This window comes from Stegostoma tigrinum, chromosome 48 (genome assembly GCF_030684315.1).
Source record: "Stegostoma tigrinum isolate sSteTig4 chromosome 48, sSteTig4.hap1, whole genome shotgun sequence".
In the NCBI taxonomy this organism is placed as follows: domain Eukaryota; kingdom Metazoa; phylum Chordata; class Chondrichthyes; order Orectolobiformes; family Stegostomatidae; genus Stegostoma; species Stegostoma tigrinum.
Window position 1 is genome coordinate 2,133,511 of NC_081401.1, and position 16,403 is coordinate 2,149,913.

The 16,403-nt window shown below is 47.7% G+C and overlaps 1 protein-coding gene across 9 annotated transcripts in view; it reads right to left on the minus strand.

Annotated features, from left to right (window-relative positions):
• LOC125450099 (integrin alpha-X-like) overlaps window positions 1–16,403 on the minus strand; it is an 89,860-nt gene that overhangs the window by 39,232 nt on the left and 34,225 nt on the right. For all 9 annotated transcript variants that reach the window (XM_059643122.1, XM_059643121.1, XM_048526071.2 and 6 more), the window contains 8 exons: window positions 14,908–15,061; window positions 14,333–14,483; window positions 13,809–13,885; window positions 5,117–5,243; window positions 4,196–4,341; window positions 3,571–3,711; window positions 1,481–1,684; window positions 328–458 (listed from right to left, as the gene is read on the minus strand). In XM_059643122.1, the coding sequence (XP_059499105.1) occupies window positions 328–458; window positions 1,481–1,684; window positions 3,571–3,711; window positions 4,196–4,341; window positions 5,117–5,243; window positions 13,809–13,885; window positions 14,333–14,483; window positions 14,908–15,061 (1,131 nt within the window). The remainder of the gene's footprint in view (window positions 1–327; window positions 459–1,480; window positions 1,685–3,570; window positions 3,712–4,195; window positions 4,342–5,116; window positions 5,244–13,808; window positions 13,886–14,332; window positions 14,484–14,907; window positions 15,062–16,403) is intronic.

The window sequence follows — 16,403 nt, forward strand, 5'->3', positions numbered from 1 at the left end:
CAACTTTTGTGTGCATGCGCGCATGCATGTGACAGACCATGAGTACGTGAGACTGTGTGTGTGAATGCTTGTGTCCGTGTGTGTGGTGTGTGTTTGAGTGAGGGATTCTACGTGTGTTTCGCGATGCAATAGTGCATGCGTGTGCAGCCATGTGTCAGTACATGTGCAATAGTGTATGTGCGTGTGTGTGTGAGAGAGAGAGAGAAATTGTGTGTGTGAGAGAGTGTCTGTATGTCGGGGGAGGAGTGGTTCGATGTGGACGTCTGGATGCTGTGTATAAATTGTACAGGATATTACGATATGCTGCTCGTCAAGCAGGGCTCCTACCGAAAAACAGTCACTGTGCCGAGAGAACCAATCACAAGGTCAGTCAGCAAGTCACCGCTGACATCCATCATGCCACTGACAGACTGGCCAAAGTAGGTCAGCGACGGAGACTGCTTCACCCCCTCGAGACACTGTGGAAGAACAACAGGAGGCTAAACGGGGAGATGGCAATGGGAAGGTATGAGACAACAGGGAGGGAAATTGGGCTGGAAACAGGGAGGGAGGTAAGAAGGACACAGCAGTAGGTAGAGGGGGAATATTGAGCAGGAGGAATGCAGACAAACTGACCTTGAACAAAGGAGAAAGGGGACAAGGGAGTAGGGAAAGATTCAGGCAGATGAGAAGGCTGAGGAATAAAACGTAGGGTCAACCTCTCATCATTTATCACAGAACCCAATGCCCAAAACCCGTTACCTTCACTCCATCTAATTTTACAACTTTCACAATGCTATGCCATGCACTAACCCTGTAGCCTCCTGCAGCCAATACAATCCTCCCTATCTCTGTAACCTCTCCAACAAATACATCCCCTCCCTATCTCGGTAACATCCTCCAGCTAATACATCCCCTTCCCATCTATAACTTCTTCCAGCCAATATATTCCCTCCCCATCTCTGCAACTTCCTCCAGCCAATACATTCCCTCCCTATCTCTGTAGCCTCCTCCAGCCAATACATTCCCTCCCTATCTCTATAACCTCCTACAGCGTCTGCAGTCCTCCCCATCTCTGCAAACTCCTCCATTCACAATGCATAGGCATATTGTCTCTGACCTTCTGAAGGCCCTTGTGAAAACATTTTCCTCACACTTTACTTTCCTATCGTCCTTTAAGCAGAACACTGACATTACGTTCTGGTAATCTGACATCTGACTCCCTTGTAGCCCCCCCAACTCTCTGTCCTCTCTGTTTCCCACACTCTAACTTGATTGTGTCATGAATATCTCTGACCTGTTGATCATGGTCACTCTGACCACTGATGCGTGTATCTGGACACTCTTGCCTGTTCATTTGCGGTCACTTGGCCTTTTCCCCCCTTTGTATCCAATTACCCTGACATCTGACCCAACTGTTTCTTGCTCCTCTAACCTCTCAGTGTCTATCCAGTCCCTCCAACCTCTGACATGGCTATATCAGGTCATTCTGATCTCTGACCTGGCTGTATTGCAGTTTGATTCCTCCGCTCTCCCCATGGAAGATATAGACCCTTCCACGATGCTCATCCTCCAAAGGGGCTCCGACCGCCACATCACCTAGTCCGTCCCCGTTCAGGTCACTCAGCGCCGCCACGGAGCTTCCGAAACGACCCAGACCACTCTCTTCAGCTCCTCGGAGGGGGTGTCCACACGAGAAATTACCCTGCACGAGGGAGGGAAGGGGCAGAGGGAGGTGGACAGGCCGGAGGTGGGGTGGGGCAAGTGGGAAAGAGGGAAGGGTGGGGATGGAAGGAAGACAGAGGCCACCAGAGGGAGCAGTAAGTAAGGGGGGGGAGTGGTAGTGAGGAGGAATGGGAGGGAGTGAGACAGGGGATGGGTGGGGTAGAGAGAGAAGGAGCAGAAGGAGAGGGAGAGAGATGGAGGGAAGGGATGAGTGCAACCAGGAGGAAAAAGACAGAGGAGGTCGGGTCGGGGTGGGAGGGCAACAGGAGGGAGAGAGGGAGGTGAGAATAGGGGAGCGAGAGAGAGAGAGAGAGAGAGAGAGAGAGAGAGAGAGAAGGAGGATTGGGGGCAAAAAGAGAGAGAGAGAAGGGAAGGAGAAAGCAAGAAAGATAGGAAGACATTTTGGGGAGATGGGAAGGGAGGGAGAGAGGATGGATGTGAGAAACACGGTGGGGTGGCAGAAAGCGGAGATGAGACAGAGGGAGATGTTGGAGGGGAGGAGATTGAATGGGACAAAAGAGAAAGTTGGAGAGTTCGAGACAAGAGAGAAGGAAAGAGAAAGTGAGGGAGACAGAGAGTGGGGGAGATAGAGAATAGGGGAGATAAAGAGTGGGGGAACAGAGAGTGGGGGACAGAGAGAGGATTGAGTATGAGAAAGGATGGCAGGAGGGAGGGTTGAGGAGAGAGAAGGTGTGGAGGCAAGAGAGAGACAGTACATGTCAGGGTAGAATAAGAGAGATATAGGGAAGGAGGGTGAGGCGAGACAGAAATAAAAGTATGGAGGAGGGAGATCGAAAGAAATCACGGAAGAGAGAAAAGGGGTGATAGACAGTGAGGAGGACAGAGGCACAGAGGGAAAGGGGAAAAATGAAAGAGAGGAGAGCACGAGAATATCAGGAAGAGACGGATTGTGGAAAAGACACATTAAAAGAGTGGCAAGACAGAGTGAATAGGGAGATGGGGTGAGAAAAGTAGACAAAGGTGGACAGATGGATGGCAGAGATAGACAGTGAGAGATGGAGAGTGTGAGCAGACCAGGGAAGCAAGGCAATGGAGGTGGAAAGGATTAGAGATTTAGAGTTGGAGGAAGAGAGAGAATGAGATGGGAGACAGGGAAGGACAGATAGAATGATAGAATAAGAAAGGAATGGTAAAAGAGAGATAGATAGAAAGAGAAAAAAAGAGAGAGCGAGAGAAAAGAGAAAGAGGTAGAAATGAGAGCAGGAAAGAGGAGGGGAGAAGGAGAGAATAAAGCAGTGGGGTAGTAGAAACAAGGAGATAAAGGGAGTCAGAGATGGGCTAACAGGAATTTTATACTCCCTGGCTCTCAATTTCCTCCTCTCTCTTTACCTCCTTCTGTGTCTCCCTCCATCCTGTCATCTGCACACAGTCTCCTTCACTCTCCCATTGCCTCCCTTCAACTCTTCCTCACTCATTCCTTACTCCATTTTTCCCAAAACCCACTGCCCCTCCCGTCTACCCTTGCCAATTCCCTCACTCACCACTTACCTTTCTCACAGGTTCCCATCCTCACCCTTTCACTCATCCATCCAGCCCACCCCTGGCCCTTTGCTCTGTCTACATCTCATCCATTCCTCCCTGGTTCCCTCACTTTCCACTCCCGTTCCATTCGCCTAATGTAGAGTGGGAGTGAACAGGAATTGGCTTATGCCCATTGCAATTGTGTTAAGTCAGATTGGATGGAAAGGGGTTTGGGTCCATTGGGATTGTCTAGAGTGGCAGTGAATGGGAAATGAATTAGGTCCATTGGGATTGTGTATAGCAGGAGTGAAAGGGAAGGCACTTGGATCCATTGGGATTGTGTACAGTGGCAGGGAATGGGAAGGGTTAATCCTCATTGCTTACCTGTGGAGACATTGTGCAGACGAGAACCATGCCCCCGAAACGTTGATATTGATGGAGAGGAGCTCCAATCAACAGAAGGTCGGTCTCTCCATCCCCATTCACGTCCATGGTACAAAGCTCGGAGCCAAAGTATGAGCCAAGCTGGAAGACAGGTTGGTGCAATGTTACTGATGACATGAAAATTTCTCCAATACAGAGACAGCCAGCTGTTTATCATCTGTACCAGAACAGCTCAGAGCCTGGGAATCATGCAGGGAGTTGTAACTCACCGCCTGACTCCCCAAAGCCTGTTCACCATCAACAAGGCACAATCAGGAGTGCAATGGTATACTCCCCACTTGCCTGAATTGACACAACTCCAATAACACTCAAAAGGTTTGACACCATTCAGGCCAAAGCTGCCTGCTTGACTGGCACCACATCCACAAGCATCCACTCCCCCCACTGCCATGACTCAGTAGCAACAGTCCTACCATCTACAAAGAAATTCACCAAAGATCCTCTGATGGTGCAGCGGTCCATCAGCATTGACCCTCTGACAGTGCAGTGCTCCCACAGCACCGACCCTCCGACACTGCTGCACTGATCTGTGACTGACAGTTCTGAGCTCAGTCAGCTGTCCTACCTGCTCTCCTGGAATGTGCTGCCGGTTCTCCCAAGTGCCATTTCTCCCTCGCTGGAAGATGACCACCGCTCCTGTGTGCCGGTAACGAGGAGCTCCCGCAATATAGTAATCCAGCCCTGCCCGTGTGGCCTTTTGCACTGAGTATCCTGTGGGTAGGTTGGAGTGGACAGTGTTGAGGGCAATTGAAACGGAGTTGAGGTATTTGTGATAAACAGCTAAGTGTTTGACTCTCATCTAAAGGAAAGATTTGGAATTATTGTCAAAAATTCACCAGTTAAGGTATTATTGGCTCCCAGGGGACCATCAGACTGCTGGGCGACAAATGGTGGTGATTTAACTTGCGGGTTGCATTCCTTCATCGTAACCGCAGCTAACATGGTCTTTGAACACACACAGTTGGTGTCACTCCGCATCGCTTATCAGCTATCTAACCAAGATAACAAAGTGTGAAGCTGGATGAACACAGCAGGCCAAGCAGCATCTCAGGAGCACAAAAGCTGACATTTCGGGCCTAGACCCTTCATCAGAGATGCTGCTTGGCCTGCTGTGTTCATCCAGCTTCACACTTTGTTATCTTGGATTCTCCAGCATCTGCAGTTCCCATTATCACAGCTATCTAACCAACTGAGTTTAGTTCAAGAATAGAGGTAGCTTCACTTACATGTTTAAAATAGTAGAGAGAGCTTTAGTCTGTGTCTAACCCCATGTTCTCCCTGTTCTGGGAGTGTCTGAAGAGGAGAGTGTACAGGTAGCTTTACTTTGAGTTTAAAAGCCTAGAGGCAACTTAAATTTCAGTTTAAAATATTAGAGATGCCTTAGCTTGCATTTTAAAAGAGTAGAGGGGACTTTACTCTCTAACTCCAAGCTGTCCTGGGAGTATTTGTTGGGGGTCAGTGGGGATGGTTTTTATGTAACTTTTACCCAAATAGCTGTTTCTGAGGTCTTCATCCGTCATGGAAATGTTGACAAAAGTCTCGTTGTCTCCTCGATAAAGTAACACTCCTCCACTCCATCCGTAAGCCCCTGGTGATCCAAGGACCACTGTATCCTGAAACAGAAACTCAATTGTCACCCTGAGCTCTCTCCGAGAATAGAAACTTAATGGTTGCACACAGATCTTACTTCGAACAGACACTTGAGTGTGATCCACAGCTCTCGCTGAGGCCTTGTACCTAACAGCCATGTTATTCCCTCCTGTTGGGCAAGTCAGGAAGCCCTCACACCATATATGTGTGTGCATGTGTATGTGTATGAGGGTGTGTGCATGTGCGTGTATATGCTTGTGTACGTGTTTGAGAGAGTGTGAGAATGAGTGCGAGGGTAACCCTGGAACTGCACCACCCAAAAGGACACGGCAGCAGACACATAGGAATACCATTCCCTGCAAGACCCCGCCAGACCGCTCACTATCCTGACTTGGAAATATATTGAAATCCCTTCAGTGCCACTGGATCAAAATTCTGGAATTCCGTCTCTAGAAGCGTTGTGCATCTACCTACAGCATGTGGGCTGCAGCAGTTTAGGAAGGTAGCTCTACAGCGCCTTCTCAACAGGACAACCAGGGATAGGCAATAAATGCTGTGTCTGGCCAGTGTTCCTTTGAACTGTTACATATTTTCCTTGGTTAGGCCACACTTGAGCACAGTCCACAGTTCAGATCTCTATATCATTCAATTAGACCACACTGGGAGCACTGTGCACAGTTCTGGTCTCTATATCAGTCAGTTAGACCCCACACTGGGAGCGCTACATGTAGTTCCAATCTCTATATCCTTCAGTTAGACCACACTGGGAGCACTGCTCACAGTTCTGGTCTCTATATCAGTCAGTTAGACCCCACACTGGGAGCGCTACATGTAGTTCCAATCTCTATATCCTTCAGTTAGACCACACTGGGAGCACTGTGCACAGTTCTGGTCTCTATATCAGTCAGTTAGGCCCCACACTGGGAGCGCTACATGTAGTTCCAATCTCTATATCCTTCAATTAGACCACACTGGGAGCACTGTGCACAGTTCTGGTCTCTATATCAGTCAGTTAGACCCCACACTGGGAGCGCTACATGTAGTTCCAATCTCTATATCCTTCAGTTAGACCACACTGGGAGCACTGTGCACAGTTCTGGTCTCTATATCAGTCAGTTAGACCCCACACTGGGAGCGCTACATGTAGTTCCAATCTCTATATCCTTCAGTTAGACCACACTGGGAGCACTGCTCACAGTTCTGGTCTGTATATCCCTCAGTTAGACCCCACACTGGGAGCACTGCTCACAGTTCTGGTCTGTATATCCCTCAGTTAGACTGCACATGGAACAGAGTTTGGAATCTGCTATTTCTTTATTCACTGTTGTAGAACATATAGAATAGCGGAGTACAGGAATGAGCACTTCGGCCCACCATGTTGCACCAAGCATGACAGCAAATTAAACAAGTCACTTCTGACTGGCCTTGGTCCATATCCCTCCATTCCTTGTATATTTATGTGCCTATCTAAATGTCCCTTAAGTGCTGTTGTGGTATTTGCCTCCACCAACAGCCCTGAATTTCACACTGCTCCCACTCTCTGTGTAAAAAACTTGCCCCTGATGTCTCCTTTGAACCTTTGAACTTTTCCCCTCTCACCTTAAATGCATGCCCTTAGTATTAGACATTTCAACTGCAGGAAAGAGATTCTGGCCGTCAACCCTATCTATGCATCTCATAATTTTGTAGACGTCTATCAATTCTCCCCTCAGCATCCACCACTCCTGAAAAAACAATCTGAATTTTTCTAGCCTCTCCTTATAGGTCATGCCCTCTATACCAGGCAGCATCCTGGTAAAGCACTTTTGCACCCTCTCCAAAGCCTCAACATGGCATCTTGATGCTTGGACTCAATTCCCTGACCATGCCGTATGTCTTCTTTATCACCCGATCTATTTGCGTGGCCACTTTCAGGGAGCACGGGCCTGAACCCCAAGATCCTTCTGTACATCAATGCTGCTCAGGGTCCTGCCATTAACTATATACCTTTCTTGAACATTTGCTCTCCCAAAATGCAGCACCTCACACTTACCCAGCTTAAACTCCATCTGCCATTTCTCAGCCCATAAGTGCAATTGATCTATATCCCACTGTATTCTTTGACAACCTCCTCCACTATCCACAATTCCACCAATTTTTGTATCGTCTGCAGACTTACTAACCCACCTATCTACAACTTCATCCATGTCATTTACACATATCACAAACAGGAGAGGTCCCAGTACAGGTCCCTGTGGAAGGCCACGAGTCAGGGTCCTCCAACCTGAGAAACACTCACAATTGCCTTCTGTTTTCTATGAGCAGGCCAATTCTGAATTCACCTGGCTAAGTCACCGTCAATCCCATGTATCCTAATCTTCTTGATGAACCTACCACAAGGGACCCTGTCAAAAGCCTTACTAAAATACATTCAGACAACATTCACTGATCTACCTTCATTGATCATCTTTGTCATCTGCTTGAAAAATTTGATCAAGTTAGTAAGACATAACCTGCCCTGCACAAAGCCATGCTGACTGACCCTGATTAGGCAGTGCTTTTCCAAATAGGATTAAATCCTATCCCGAAGAATTCTCTCCAATAGCTTGCCACCCACTGATGCGAGACTCTCAGCTCTGCAGTGTACTGGATTCTTCCTATTTCCCTTCTTGAACAGAGGAGCAACATCACCTACTCGCCAGTCCTCCAGGACCTCTCCAGTGGCTGGCGAGGATGCAAAGATCTTGGCCAAGTGCCGCAGCAATCTCCTCTCTTGCCTTTCTAATCTGGGGTAGATACCATCTGGCCCTGGGTTCTTACCCACCTTAATGCTCTTCAAGAGATCCAACACCACTTCTTTCTTCATCTCAAAATGCCCTAGCATATTAGAATGCTCCGCACAAATCCCACTATCCTTTATATACTTCTATTGCATGAATACCAATGCAAAATACTCATTTGGGATCTCAACAACATTCTCTGCCTCCAAGCACAAGTTCCCTCCTTTATCCTTGAGTGATCTTACCTTCCCCCTTGTTATCCTCTTGTTTTTAATGAATCTGTAGAATGTCTTGGGATTCTCCTTAACCCGAAAGCCAAGGTCATTTCATGGCCTCTTCTTGCTATCCTAATTCCCTGCTTGAGTTCTTTCCTGCTTTCTTGAAATTCCTTATATTTAGCTTACTAAATCTGACATATGCTTCTTTTTTCCCTTGTGACTAAATTCACCGCCTGACTCATTATCCAAGGGTTCCTTACCTTGCCATTCTTGTCCTTCCTCCTTACTGGAACATGCTGGACTTGAACTCTCTTCAGCCGGTTTTTAAACAGTTTCCATGCGTCAAAGTGGGACTTGCCCAATAACAGCTCCTCCCAATTAACACTGCCGAGCTCCTGCCTAATATTGACATAATTTGCCCTCTCCCAATTTAGTACCTTCTCGCAAGACCCGGCTTATTCTTGTTCATAGCTATCTTAAAACTTGCGGAGTTGTGATCACGGTTTCCAAAATACTCTTTCACTGAAAGAATTGTCACCTGGACAGGCTCATCAGCTATTACAGGGTTCAGTATGGCCCTTCCTCTAACTGGGACTATCCACATGCGTATTGTTTCAAGAAACCCTCTTGGATGCACTCAACAAATTCCACCCTGCCTAATCCTCTTACTCTGAAGGAGTCCCAGTCAATACTGGGGAAGTTAAAGTCACCCATTAATGACATGTACTCTCACCTCATTCTGCATTTATCAAACCCACAGTTGTTTTAGCCAAAGCTTTTTTTTTAAATTAAATGTGCTTGCAGAAGCTTTTAAAGTCTACTTTTGTTTCTAGTAATTTCCAATCACTTTCTATTCTCCTTTCCACATCAGATTCTTGGTCTTCATTTCTACATCTTTGCAGCACCTTCCATACCCCAGAGTTCCTGTTATGTCTAGCCACTTTGTACAGTATTTCTTCTAACTTTACACTATCCTGAAAATTCTTTGTTAGCCACATTTGCTTTTCAGTTTTTGCACATTGAAGGAATGGATAGTTGCTGTAAGTCATGGAATTTTGGTTTTCCTATGTGAAGTCATGCCTTCTTAAGTATTTTCCCAATCCACCCCCACTAATCTATGCCTCCAGCCTTCATTCTTCCTCCAGGTACATGGACAATTGGGGGTCATTCTGGGGAAGGTGGGGCCTCTACAAACAGGATGGTCTCCACTTGAACCAGAGGGGCACTAATATCCTGGGCGGGAAATTTGCTAGTGCTGTTCGGGTGGATTTAAACCAGCTCAGAAGGGGAATGGGAAACTGAGGTGTAGTTCCAGTACACAGGAGGAAGAGAGTAGGGAGGACATGGACAGGATCTCACTGTCACAGGAGTGTGCTAGCAGACAGCAAGCTGGTTTGAAGTGTGTCTACTTCAACGCCAGGAGTATCCGGAATAAGGTACGTGAGCTTGCAGCATTGATAGGTACCTGGGACTTCAATGTTGTGGCCATTTCGGAGGCATGGATACAGCAGGGTCAGGAATGGATGTTGAGGGTTCCAGGGGTTAGATCTTTCATTAAGATCAGGGAAGGTGGTAAAAGAGGGGGCAGTGTGGCTTTGTTAGTCAGGGATAGTACAACTGTGGCTGAAAGAACTTTTGACGAGGATCGTCTACTGAGGTGGTATGGGCTGAGGTCAGAGACAGGAGAGGAGAGGTAACACTGCTGGGAGTTTTTTATAGGCCTCTGCAAAGTTCCAGGGATGTGGAGGAGAGGATTGGCAAAACTAATCAGGGCAGGAGTGAAAGGAACAGGGTGGTCATTATAGGAGACTTTAACTTCCCATTAACATTGACTGGAAATGCTATAACTCTTGTATGTCGGATGGATCAGTTTTTGTCCAATGTATGCAGGGGTTTCCTGACACAGTATGTCGATGGGGCAACAAGAGGGGAGGCCACACTGGATCTGGTACTTGGTAATGAACCAGGCCAGGTGTTTGATTTAGTGGAAGGTGAGCACTTTGGAGAGAGTGACCATAATTCGGTTACATTTAGTTAAGTGATGGAAAGGGACAGGAACATGCCACAGGGCAAGAGTTATAGATGGGGGAAGGGCAATTATAATGTGATTAGGCAAGACCTAGGAGGCATAGAATGGGTTAGCAAAATGCAGGGGATGGGGACCATCGAAATGTGGAGCTGGTTTAAGGAGCAGATATTGTGTGTCCTTGATAGGTACGTCTCTGTCAGGCAGGGAGAAAGTGATAAGGTAAGGGAACCGTGGTTTACTAAAGAAATTGTCTCTCTTGTTAAGCAGAAGAGGGAGGCTTATGTGATGATGAGACGAGATGGTTCAGATGAAGCGATGGAGAGTTACAGATTAGCTAGGAAGGATTCAAAAAGAGAGTTAAGAAGAGCAAGGAGGGGACAAAAACAGTCATTAGCAGGTAGAATAAAGGAGAACCCTAATGCTTTCTCTAGGTATGTGAGGAATAAGAGGATGTCTAGGGTAGGAAAAGGGCCAGTCAAAGACAGAAGTAGGAAGTTGTGTGTGGACCCTGTGGAGATCGGAGAGGTGCTAAACAAATATTTCTCATCTGTTTTCATGAGCAACAGGAAAATATTGTAGAGGAGAAGACTGAGTTATGGGCTACTAGAATTGAAAGGATTAAGGTTAGTAAGGAGGAGGTGTTATCAATTCTAGAAGGTGTGAAGGTAGATAAATCCCTGGGCCGGATGGGATTTTTCCAAGGATTGTCTGGGAAGCTAGCAGGAGGTTGCGGAGCCTTTGGCCTTGATCTTTGAGTCCTCATTGTCTCCACGTTTAGTACCAGAGGACTGGAGAATTGCAAATGTTGTGCCCTTGTTCAAGAAGGGCAGTAAAGATGACCCAGGTAATTATAGACCTGTGAGCCTTACGTCTGTTGTAGGAAAAGTTTTGGAAAGGATTATAAGAGATAGGATTTATAATCATCTAGCAAGCAGCAATTTGACTGGAGATAGCATGGATTTGTCAAGGGCAGCTCATGTCTCACAAACCTATTTGAGATTTTTGAGAAGGTGGCCAAGCATGTAGATGAGGGTAGGTCAGCTGACATGGTGTACATGGACTTCTGTAAAGCCTTCAATAAGGTTCCACATGGTCGGCTATTGGAGAAAATATGGAGGCATGGGTTTGAGGGAGATTTAGCAGTTTGGATTAGAAACTGGCTTTCTATAAGAAGGCAATGAGTGGTGGTTGATGGAAAATATTCAGCCTGGAATCCGGTTACTAGCGGTGTGCCTCAAGGATCTGTTTTGGGTCCACTGCTGTTTGTCATTTTTATAAATGACTTGGATGCAGGCGTAGGTGGATGAGTTAGCAAGTTTGCAGATGACACTAAAGTCGGTGGAGTGGTGGACAGTGTGGAAGAATATTGCAGGTTGCAGGGACACTTGGATAAACTGCAGAATTGGGCTGAAAGTAGGCAAATGGTGTACAATGCGGATAAATGTGAGGTGATTCACTTTGGGAAGAATAATAGGAAGGCAGAATACTGGGTCAATGGAAAGATTCCTGGTAGTGTGGGTGTGCAGAGGGATCTTGGTGTCCATGTTCATAGATCCCTGAAAGTTGCCACCCAGGTTGATAGTGCTGTTAAGAAGGCTTACGGTGTGTTAGGTTTTACTGGTAGGGGGATTTTGTTCTGGAGCATTGATGTCATGCTGCAACTGTACAAAACGCTAGTGCGGCCTCACTTGCAATATTGTGGGCAGTTCTGGTCGGCCCACTACAGGAAGGATGTGGAAGCATTGGAAAAGGTGCAGAAGAGATTTACCAGGATGCTGCCTGGTCTAGAGCGAAGGTCTTATGAAGAAAGGCTGAGGAACTTGGGTCTGTTCTCATTGGAGAGAAGAAGGCTAAGAGGGGATTTAATAAAGAAATACAAAATGATCAGAGGATTAGATAGGGTGGACAGTGAGAGTCTTTTTCCAAGGATGATGACATCAGCTTGTAGAAAGGGGCATAGCTACAAATTGAGGGGCGATAGATTTAAGACAGATGTCAGAGGCAGGTTCTTTACTCAGAGAGTGGTAAGGGTGTGGAACGCCCTGCCTGCCAATGTAGTTAACTCAGCCACATCAGAGACATTTAAATAGTCCTTGGATAAGCGTTTGGATGATGTTGGGATAGTGTAGGGGGATGGACTTAGATTAGTTCACAGGTCGACGCAACTTCGAGGGCCGAAGGGCCTGTTCTGCGCTGTATTGTTCTACGTTCTATATGTTCCATGTTAACCCGCTTCATTCAGATTGAACTGCCTCATCTAAACTTTGATGTATATTCTTACCATATTCTGGTTTCTCTCTCCTCTAAAGGTTTTTTTTTCCCCCTGAAGAAGGGTCCCAACTCGAAACGTCAACTTTCCTGCTCTTCTGATGCTGCCTCTGGCCTGCTGCGTTCCTCCAGCTCCACACTGTGTTCTCTCTGACTTCAGCATCTGCAGTCCTTGCTATCTCCGAAGATTGTTAATAAGCTCTTTTTCAATACAGAGTGCTAGACCTAAAATAGCCCATCCTTGAGTTAGTTCCTGCTCCAGAAAACCATCCCTAATGCATTCCAAAAACCTTTCCTCCACAGCTTTAATGCTCAGGTTGGTTGATCCCATTTATATGCAGATCCTCAGATAGCACCTTCCAAACCCACAACCACTTCCATCTTGAAAGACAAATGCATCAGAGATATGGTAGCACCACTACCTTCAAGATCCCCACTAAGGCACTCACCATCCTGGTTTGGAAATATACCGCCCTTCCTCCACTGTCGCTGGGTCAAAATCCTGGAATTCTCTCTCTAATAGCATTGCGGGTCAACCCACAGCAGGAGGACTGCAGTGGTTCAAATAGGCAGCTCACCACCACCTTCTGAAGGGCAGCTAGGGATGGGTAAGAAATGCTAGCCAGTGAGCGATGCCCACATCCCATAAATGAATAGAGAAAATAAAAGATTGAGGTCCCCCAATAATAACTATGTTAACCATCCTCCAAGCTTCTAAACTTCTCCCATCTCCTGATTATTATTACCATATCCTACTGCAATTTGGGGGTTAATAATTAATTCCAACCAATAACTGTTGTCTTTTGTTGTTTATGAGGCCCACCTAAACAGATTCCACTCATTGTTTGTCCAATCTATGATCCTTTCTTACTAAGCCTATCCTTTATGTCTGGGCCACCCCCCGGTCCTATTTCTGGTGTGACCTCTCGGATCCCATTCCTCCTCAGGAGCTATATTCAACACATCCCAACAGACCAAGCAAAGCTCCCTGCAAGCATCCCAGTCCCAGTTAAGCTCATACAGATCCCACCTGAACCCTTTCCTCCCGCCTCAATCCTGCTGCTCTTACGCTCACTTGCACTTGAAACTGGGAATCCTTTTAATCGGGAATGCTGACATCGCAGCTCTCCAGCTCGTACTTGATCATTTCCTTCCAAAATCCCTGATCCTAATTCCCAGTTACTCACTTAGTCTAAACCACTCCAAGAGAGAAGCTTGACTCCAGATGCGCGGGAGCCGACGGTAGTCTGGGTGCGCGGGAGCTGAGACAGCTCCAGTTCTCTCGATTATTTCAAGGGGTAATTATCCACTCACTGATGTCAGGATGGAGCTGAATCCTTCTTGGCTCATTTCGTTCTTAAAATATGTGAGGTTCGCTGATCCATGGGCCCCTGTGGAACTCAGGAAGAATTGGAAGTTAGTTCTTTGTGCAATATGGTATGGATCTTGCTCACACTCCAAATCTCACACACTCCCTCTCACTTCACCTCCTTCACTCTCACCCTCCCCGGTTTACACAATCTTAGTTTCTTTGTCTCTGTTTTACCCTTGCTCCCCTTCATTCTCTTAAACCCCCAATGTCTCTCTACGTGACTCACACTCTGTCTCCCCCACACGCCCTTCTTACTGTCTCCCACACGCCCCTTCTCACGCTCTCTACAGCCCCCTTCTCACATTCCCCACACCTCTCTTCTCACACACCCCAACACTCCCCTGTTCCTATCCCCCACATACACTCTCCTCCACCACACACCCTCTCCCCGACTCCCTCCTCACCCCCACAGTCTCACTCTCTCCCCTGCACTCGACCCCCCATCACCTGCACCCTGAGACAGTACCCTCAATGGCAAAGATCTTGGCCTGCAGTTGGTCCTGGATGGTTTTGAGAGCATTGAAGTTTTTGATAGAGAACACGGTGTTGTTGGTGGAGTTTGAGGCGATGATCTCCAGCTCCTGCCGTCCTTCTGCATTCTGAAAGTCAGGACCCACCTGGGAGGGAGGTGATGGGGTGTGGAATCAAACAGGGTCAGTGACCAGGTTAAACCCATCTATCAGACCAACTCCCATCAGCTCAGCACTTTCTCTCCTCTCCCTCTGCATCTGACCCATGGCCCAGCCATTCACCCCTTCCCAACCTTCCTCCCCTCCTGACCCAGCCTCCACCATTCACCATCAGATCATCTCTGACCTGGCGTCAGATCCTGAACCAGCTCGGACCTCTGACCCCTGACCCAGCCTCGGACCACCGCTCCCCCCCCCCCCCCCCACCGACCCCAAACCAGTTTCGTACCCTTGACACGTCCTCAAACCCCTAACCCGACCCAAGCCGTGAGCCGGCTTCAGTCTGCTGATCCGGACCAGGATGCCAGCCCGTCCCATTTCCCCCCCTCCCCTGTTTCAGCCCCGGCCTCACCCCCACAGCGAAGCGTAGGATTTGTTTGTCCTCAGCCAGGCGAATGGCCTTGGAGAATGTGGTGTCGGGATCATTAGACTTTCCGTCAGTGATGACCACCATGACCCGCTTTGAATCAGTCCTCAGGCCACTGTGTTCTACAAAGATCTCCTCACTGTAAAAACACACACAGATTTCCTCATTTACATATGTGTGTGTGTGTTGGCGGGGAAGGGGGGTGTGGAGGGAAGGGAGGTATGCCTGCACATGCATAATCCTGTGCCCTTATGTGTAATTATGTACCTGTATCTCTGTGTGTGTGTGCAATCCTGTGTCTGTCCACATACTGCTCTCAGCTAGGTCTAATGTGGGACACAGAGACCAGATATAACACAGTGTGGAGCATGAGGAACACAGCAGGCAAGGCAGCCTCAGAGAAGCAGGAAATTTGGCATTTCTGAAGAAGGGTCCCGACCCAGAACATCAGCTTTTCTGCTCCTCTGATGCTGCCTGGGCTGCTGTGGTCCTCAGCTCCACGCTGTGCTATCTCTGACTCCAGCATCTGCAATTCTTGCTTTCTCATAGAGAGACAACAACAATGCACACTGCTTCCAGTGTGGTGTAAAACATGTCACCGTGTTCCAGTTCAGTCTCAGTATTTTGAGTCTGATTTTTGTTTTTGCCATGTTGTTATTGGCGAAGTTAATGGTGAGGTATAGATGGACACTCATTGTTATTCGTCAGGCCTCACTCTCTGTCTTACAGTTACATCACAGTTTATCTTCAAGAGATAGTAGGAATTGCCGATGCTGGAGCCTGAGATAACAGCGTGTCAGAAGAAGAGGAGAGGCAGGTTGGGAAGGGATGAATGGCTGGGCCACGGGTCAGGTGCAGAGGGAGAGGAGAGAAGGTGCTGAGCTGATGGGAGTTGGTCTGAGAGGTGGGCTTAACCTGGTCACTGACCCTGTTTGATTCCACATCCCATCACCTTCCTCCCAGGTGGGGCCTGACTTTCAGAATGCAGAAGGATGGCAGGAGCTGGAGATCATTGCCTCAAACTCCACCAGCAACACTGTGTTCTCTATCAAAAACTTCAATGCTCTAAAAACCATCCAGGCCCAACTGCAGGCCAAGATCTTTGCCATTGAGGGTACTGTCTCAGGGTGCAGGTGATGGGGATAGACTGCGGTGGAGAGAGTGTGGGGGTGAGGAGGGAGTCAGGGAGAGGGTGTGTGGTGGAGGAGTGTGTGTGTGCAGGACAGGAACAGGGGAGTGTTGGGGTATGTGAGAAGGGAGTTGTGGAGACCAGAAACATCAGCTTTCCTGCTCCTTTGATGCTGCCTTGCCTGCTGTGTTCATCCAGCTCTACACCTTGTTATCTTTCGGAGATACATGCAAATGGGCAGTGTAGAGAACTCCATTCTGGTCCCTTACCTCTGTGCAGATTCTTCTGTAAAGCTATCCAAATCAGCAGACTTTGCCCTCTCCTCAGCCCTCCACCCTTCTATCCAGATCAT